The 8,156-nt window shown below is 41.6% G+C and overlaps 1 protein-coding gene across 1 annotated transcript in view; it reads right to left on the bottom strand.

The window, feature by feature from the left end:
* Positions 1-1,014: 1,014 nt before the first annotated feature.
* Positions 1,015-8,156, bottom strand: part of PTPRR (protein tyrosine phosphatase receptor type R) — a 138,633-nt gene continuing 131,491 nt past the window's right edge. Inside the window, exon 14 of the mRNA XM_071423429.1 lies at positions 1,015-2,236. Coding sequence (XP_071279530.1) covers positions 2,143-2,236 — 94 coding nt within the window. The 3' untranslated portion in view covers positions 1,015-2,142. The remainder of the gene's footprint in view (positions 2,237-8,156) is intronic.

Genomic DNA, 8,156 nt, shown 5'->3' with positions numbered 1-8,156 from the left:
AAGAAGATGTATTTCCAGCAAAGAAGAAGGCAGTTTATTTTCCTTTGGAAAGGAATCTAAACAGAATGGCTGTGTTGGCCCTGCCCTCATTCCTCTGGTATGAAGCCCAGAGAAGAGGTGACTCGGTTTCTTTAAGTCACCGGCTGTGCCGGAGGGCTCTGCTCACTGGCAGAAAGAGCAATTCAGCAGAGGGGAAGTGGGGAGAGACACTTACCTGAGAATGTCAAGGCAAGACAGGTAGAAACCAGGACGTGAAATAAAGAATCCATTTTCCCTCTAGCAACTCCCCATGCTTCTCTTAAAAAAACCCACCTCAGATAAGTGAAGCGAAGGCTAGGAAGGAAATGTGCCTTCACGGGGGAAAAAGTCAGTGACGAGCACTTCCTTCTATTCAATTGTTTTGGGGGGTTTTACAGCACTTTGTCCTTTTAATATGATTCTTCAGTTTACTAGTTGGTTTATTTTGGAAAAATACAAGCAAAAGAGAAGTTTTCAAGCACCTGGGAAATTAAAAGAGATTTTATTGAATCTTTGAATCTCTTTAGACTAAAAGAAAGGGGATCATACTTTTGTGTAATTTGTTGCATGTGAACTATTACAAATCTACAGGTCATCTGGATGGTGCTGACTATGTTCTATATTATCCAAGGAAAAACATGTATTTTTTGTAACTATACACAATCAAGCAAGATCTCAATATATTTCTAACTCTACAAGTTCTAAAAGCCAAGTGGAGCGTGGGGAGGAAGGGGAAGAGGAGGAGGCAAAGCTCTGGCATCTGTACCAGGTCTTACAGAAACTCCCCCTGAGGAACCAAGTGATGCTGGCTTTGCCTTTCCATCAGGTGGTGCACCTTGCTCCATGTCACTGGGGATTGCCTGTGCCCTCTGGATTGGTTCCCAAGTGGTTGGAAGCCATGGTGGAGACTGTCCAAATTGTGCTGGACTGAGCCTGTTTATAGGGGTACAAGAGTGTGTGTGCATTAACTACTCTAAGCAAGAACAGAGACTTCAGTTAATATTTTATATTAAGGGTAATTTATTAGCAGTATGAAGCAAAGTCAACATCACTGCATTAAAAACTCATGACACCCTGTAAACAGACCTCCCAGTGCTGTAAGCCATAATGCCAACTTCGCATATCTCTTAAAAACATACTTTTACTGAGCAATAAAGGAAACAGTCATAGCAGCATTTTCTTTCTTGTATAACCTGTCATGGAAGAGTCTGTATCACTAAAGGTATCTATCTCTTACTGAAAGAAATAGAGCAGATAAACAACATATGCAAAAATTTCTGTGTTAATAAAAGACAGACAAATATTTAAAATCCTTACCATTTAATATATGCTACAAAGTTTCTTTTAAAAGTAGAATGACTTACACAATTTACAAATACACTGGATTCAGGTCTGTAGCAGAAGCATGTTCTAAGACAATCAACAGTTTAGGGTAAATACATACACACTGAATAACAGACATTGTGCTCTGCAACTGCTCTGTAAGACCTACAGTAAGTACACATTTAATAGTTAATAGGATGAAGAACATATATTTCCATATAAAATATTAACTGCTTTTGAATATTTTCAAAAACAAGATTTTAAAATTTTTTTATTATCTCCTTTTTTTAATCCATAGTTGAACACTTGCAATTTTAGCAGCAAGAATATTATGTGGCCAAGAAACAAGCTCACCACATAATCAGTAATAGCACTTTACAGTACAGTTGACAGTCCATTCACAAGACAGTTTGCAAACGTCAAAGCTTTTATACACTTGTTAAACATTTCTTCTGTAGAAGTCCCAATGTCCATCTGACTGCAGCAGTAGCACATACATACATTCCATATGGCAGATATCAGCATTACAGAATTAAACCCACCTTTAGATACATACACAGAATCCATGTGTAATTTCAGTACAGTACCTTCTTTATAAATCATTTTTGGGAAGCTCGCAATACATTCATACATAGTGAGGGTCCAGCAATCTCTGTGCTTTTGCCAAACCATCCATAATCCTATGAGAAGTTGGCCTCAAAGCCGTCTTTCCCACTGCAGTAGACTCCTTGAAGAAGCTGCTGGTAGGTAATGAAACAGATTACCTCAAGAGACTGACATTTGGTTTTACCCTCTTCAGCTTCACTGGACAGCTTCTGCAGAAAGTCTGCTTTCATACAGACTCAGTGCATGGTGCACAAATTCATACTGCTCGCTGGTCTGAACCATTCCACCCCTGAAAAGGAAACAAACTGCACTGAAATCTTATTTCTTAAGAATGCAACACCCTCCAGCTCCTGCCAGCCCCCTGACCACCAGATGACACAAGCCCTTTTCTCAGTTTTTGATTTACAATTTGCTTGAGTAAGTGGGAGATATTTGTCAGAGCAGAATTACTTTCTTCACAGCTTATGGCATCCAGCACATGCCCAACATGAAGAATTCCTGGTTCCATCAGAGTAAGAATTAGAGAAGAAAACATGTGGAATCTACAGTGTTAAAACCTACATTTCAAATTCAGTATATTCAAAGAGAATTTTGCTCAATCACTTGGGCAAGGAAGGCCAGATACATGGATGCAGCATTACCACTGATGGAGCAAGGAAGTATACAGAATCTGGCCTTTCATTTTTGTCCTTCACTAAAAATGTAACCTTCTGTGACCTGCAGATGGCCTGTGCAGAGAACAGCTCTTCCTGTCCTCTTTCTAACGCCTACAATGCATCCTGTCTGAACAGCCACCACCTACAAAATTTTACAGCAGTGAATCATTTCACCACCAACAATGCAAAAGAGTTCAACTTAACCATAAAAAGAATAGTTGCAGCCAGCTTGGATTAAATGCCTACTTCTTATACATTCACCAGGTAACAATTAATTCTTCAGGTCTAAGCATGAGGATCAAGTCCCAGATCTCCAGTACTGGTTACAGTGCGATAGGAAGGAGATGTCCTACAGGAGGTAGGTGGGATAGAAGCGTTACCATTTAGCTCTGAAATTAAAGTGAAACTCTTTCTGTCAATACTGAGGTACTCAAGGTCTCCCTTCTCATGGACCAAGGCCTCAAGTTTACTTTATACCACTTCTATTATCTCATCTGCCAGGGTATTCAAAGCTATCTACTCTGCTTCTAGAAACAAGCTCTTGCTTCCTCCTCAGTGCATCCTGGAGCAGCTAGTTACCTTTGGGATGATGAAAGACCAAATGGCCTTAGTGAGAATGAAGACATTAAGATATGTGTCACATCTGGCTTCAGTTCATTGAAACATTTAAATTTGCGAGGTATTTGGATCCAGAGCACTGTTGGAACCAGATATCTTGCAGGAGCAGGTCTGAAAATCTCATGAGATCCCTAACAACAAATGTAGTACTGATATACCAAGATATTTGAAAAATGGTAAAACTTCCACAACAAGTATTGTCCTTCAGTATTATTGAAGGTTATCTACAACCACCAGGTCCTTTTATTTTCTTCAGTGCTTCTGGATGGCTAAATGGCTATGGCAGGAAAATCATAATTAAAATAGTATGTACTTCTTTAGGCAAGTGAGCAGCAGTCCGTGTTCCTCCAATGAGCTCGGGCAAATATAGAACACCTTTTAGTGAGCCACATGGCTATTTATGATATGCTATTCCTAGGAAGAAAATCACAGGCTATTAAATGGTCCCATCCAGCCCAAAATGAAGCACTCGTAGTTTTGCCAGCAAAGACATCCAGAAATTCTTAACTCTTGGCTGCCTTTTGCCTTCAGCTGCTTTCCTCTGTGCTTGTCCCCTGCCTGGAGATGCAGCGAGATACTAAAGGTGATGGGAGGGCTTTGCTCCGGTCCTCTGTGCTGCCTAGTCTCCTTCCTTCCTCCTGGCTGCTGCATCCTGCTCTGCCCACGCAGCCCCTTCCCAAACAGCTTCCCTCCCTGCCTTCCTCATCAATGTTCCCCCAAGATGTTCTCTAATGGAGTGCACTTCCCAGGTTAGATCTGCTGTGTCGAAGGGGTGGGGGAAGGGACCACATCCAGGGAGAAGAACTTAGCAGAAAGGGCAGGTTAAAACAATCTTGGCTGCACTAGGCTGTTTGTGGCGGTGATCCTTGCTCCTTCCTCTTCAGTGCTAAAAACCCCAGGAAAGCATGTGTAAGACTGTAGGGGCTGAGCCCAGCACCATGGTGTCTGCCCTGTGTTAGCAGGCACAATTTGGAGGTTATGATGCTTCTGAACCTTGTAAGGGCAAACAGTCCATATCTCTGCCAGCTTAAGGGCATATGAGTCTTAGTCAGAAGTTTAGACTACTTAGCCTTGTCAGTGCCATTATACACGGGATTTATTGAGCCACAAAATGGTTTGGATTGGTAGGGACCTTAAAGAGTACCTACTTCCAAACCTCCTGCCATGGGCAGGGATATCTTCCCCTAAGATGAGGTTGCTCACAGCCCCATCCAACCTGGTTTTAAACACTTCTAGAGATGGGAAGGTAAAGAATTTCTTCCTATATCTGATCTGAATTTACTCTCTCTAAGTTTAAAGTCATTATCTCTTGTCCTATCATTACAGACCCTGGTAGAAAGGCTTTCTCTGTCTTTCTTATAAGCCCCCTTTCATACTGAAATGCAGAAAAAACATGTCCCCAGATCCTTCTCCAGGATGAACAGCCCCACCTCTCTCAGACTTTCTTCATAGGAGAGGTGTTCTGTCCCTCTGACCATTTTCATGTCCCTTCTCTGGATCCACTGTAGCAGGCACATGCCTTTTTTGTCCCTGGGGAGCCCAAACCTGGATGCAGCTCTCCAGATGGGGTCTCACCAGAGCAGAGCAGAGGGGCAGAATCCCCTCCCTGGACCTGCTGGCCACACTGCTTTAGATGCAGCCCAAGATACACTTGCTTTTCTGGGCTCTAAGTGCACACTGCCAGCTCCTGTTCAATTTTTCATCTATCAATATCCCAAGTCCTTCTTACCTTCATTCTTATGCAAGGCTCACATTTAATAGCAGGAATTATCTGTGATCCCAAGACATTGGTTTGTGGAAATGTCTGTGTGGAAGAGCGTTTCAGGAGGAAATTTGCTCAAGGAGGGAGGTTTCCTCTCCTATGTCCCTAGTGTCCAGAAGGGATGTAGCCACAGCTACAGCACCTGTGGGTGTGCACCCTTTGTCTATTTGCTAGCCTGCACTGTCAGCTACTCTGTGAGCTGCTGGGCTCTCTGCCTCTGAGACTCTTTGGGCTGTTGCTTGGAAGAAACAGACCCTGGTATCCTGAGGGCTCAGGGATTGTGACCATCTTTGCTCGGGTAGCAGTGAGTGCATAAAAGGTCTTTTACCCTGCCCTCTGGCTTGCTGCTAGTGCAGCTGCATGCAGTCTGCTCCAGAATTAATGTGATGCAGGGTTTGGGATTATTTTTTTTTTTAACCTGAGGCCATTAGTCAAAACACTTAAACAATGAATTGACGCACACTGAAAACTCTTTTCATCCTGTCTGAGGAGCCAAGAGCAAAGTTATCGGATGTCATTCCAAGAATGTGCCTTTAAGGTTAAGAATGTGCAAAGTTTCTCGATGTCACAGTAAGTCTTGAAGATGCCTCACATCAAACATTTCCTGTTTCTGTTGCAAAATATAAAAAATGAACTGGGAAAAAAAGCAAGCTGAGCAGGCCTGTGGGTCTGTCTTTTTACAAATTCACACAGACCATGGCTGTATTTACATCCTGGGCCAATATTTTGAGTGGATTGTCCATTTTTTCATATCAGCTCAGCGCTGATGATTACTGTCAGATCCATTCACCCCTTAACTTACACTAAACAGCTAACAAGGAAGTGGTACCTGGACATACCCTTCCTAGGAACAGCTCTGTCCTGTCTCAATCTCTGTTGGAGTGCTTATTTAAAACTCTGTTTCCAGGGAGAGTCACATGGGCCATTAATTAAACTATTTTCCAGCATAACTTTTTGCCACCATATGCAATTTGTCTGGATGCTTGTTTGGTTTTCATTCAACATGCTGGGCAATAGGAATGCATTGGTAAGTCACTACAACACTACTTGTGAGTCCCTCAAGTCAGCTCTTTTCTTTTTCCTATTGCTCGATTCACTTTGGTAGAAATGTGGTCATGGACCCATGTGATAAAAACTCCACATAAGAGTGGACATCCCTGATGTGTTGATTCCAAAAATACTCAGTGTACCTCCTCCTAGGCCATCCTACTCTCCTTTCTTTTTTTTTTTTTTTTTTTTTTTGAGTGCAATGTGATGCATGAAGAAAAAACTGCTGGCCAGCATATAAATGAATAAATGAGGAAGACAGCCTCAGCACTGATCCTGCTCCGCTCATGACTGTACCCCACTGCTAACATTGGCCATCCTGGCAGTGCAACACCATGATGGCCACAGCCAGCTCTTGCAGCCAGGCCTAGTGGGCTTTAAGTTCATTTTGCCAGCTTCATGACATGTGTAATGACCCTGTCTCACACATTAGCTGCCAGTGGCCACCATTTCAGGACTGTGACAACAGGGGAGGCCAGTCTTACTGAGCTTTGTCCATGTAACAATGACTCTTGGCCACTTTATGGACCCATGATCTGATAGGGCTGGCAGTGGCTACTGTAGTCTTAGGGGCTGCTAAGCTTTGCCTTAATAATCATGACTATAAACTGACTGCCTGGTCAGTGAGATTCATTCTGCAATATGCCCAATTGGAAAAAATAAAAAAACCAAGAAAAGAAGACAGGTTTTGGTTACTGAGTTTTATCCAGAAAAATGTCTTTAAAAATTAAAACAGAGACATACTCTTTGTCTCAGGCAATGCCAGCGAATATGAAGCAAGATCTCTATAGTCTATACAACCTGAAACTTGAAAAAATACAGAAATGTACAAATCACAATATTTAACAATTCTTATAACAAGCTTTGTGTCATGGAAATTGCTGTTATGAATGTTATATTTGGGTCAGATTTCCATTCTCTTTCCAAGTTTATCTAGGATACTAATATGTAAAAGAAAGTTCATTAGGCAGATCCACTCAATAAAATTGTGTTGTCAGTTAATAATGCTGAAAATCTGGGTTGTTTTTTTATGTCTGAAACAGGGATATTAAAAGGCAGACCAGAGTTTGCTTTCACTTCTCTATAATAGATTGCAAAGCAATGAGAAAAAGATTTTTTCATAATAGAAATACTAAAATGGGGAAGAACTCTTCAAACCTTTCTCAATAAGACAGATAGATATTCAGAAAAGAGGTTTGGAAATTTGCAGTTGGTAATTTAAAACAGAGTAAGCATTTTTCTCTCAGCTATTCCTTCTTATTTTGTCGCTCAGATTTTTAGGTCAATAACTCCCCTTGGAGAATTTTACACTCCGAGTGGCTCATGTCGCCCTGTAAAGCTCATATTACAATGTCTAGTATGATGAAGCCATATGGGAGGGGAAGGCAGAGGAGATAATCCATAAATACAGTCAACTGTATGGATTCTGGTCCTTCTGCACTTCATGGTTCCAGTACCTTTCAGAGATTTTTACAACATGAAAAATTCTATATTAACCCTTTGACCTAAGCTATTTTTCAGCATTTGCATCCTATGTATTTTTTTCATTTAAAGAAGACACGCATGTCAGAAGCAGTTAAGATACTTGCAAGGAGATTATATGAACTGTAGCTACAGCAGAAGAGGAGACTCCTCTATTCTTGGTGCAATTCTGTTTATTTACTTTATACAAAATCCTGTTTCTCCAAGCAGAAGAAGAAAGAAAAGTACAACCCAACCAACAGTTTCCACTGTGCACAATATCCACATCCTCCTTCAAAACACAAATCCCTCTTCAGCTATGGTTTCACAAAACAAAGCACTCTGCAACAATGCTGGCTTACACTGTTCCTGCTCCCAAGCTGTGAATTCACTCAGGGAATTGATCTGACTTCAGAAAAGTCTGGAACCAATGCCTTGGTATTTTCTTAGGCTGGGTAAATTTGCCAACTCAATTCAAAAGGACCCCCAGCACAGCTGATGAAATAGCAACAACACCAGATTTGTCTTTCTCCAGTGCTCAAAGAAGCTACACATTCAGTGAGCCTGGATTTCTTTGTCAACCCAGGCTCAAAGAAAATCCCTTGTCTCCAGATTGCCTCACCTCTCTTGTGTCCCAATGGGATGATACAGACAGCAAGCAGAAA

This window comes from Agelaius tricolor, unplaced genomic scaffold (assembly GCF_023055355.1).
Source record: "Agelaius tricolor isolate 1412-34295 unplaced genomic scaffold, bAgeTri1.0.p SCAF_3, whole genome shotgun sequence".
Lineage (NCBI taxonomy): Eukaryota > Metazoa > Chordata > Aves > Passeriformes > Icteridae > Agelaius > Agelaius tricolor.
The sequence above is the reverse complement of the archived record's forward strand: the minus strand, read 5'-3'. Positions and strand labels throughout refer to the sequence as shown.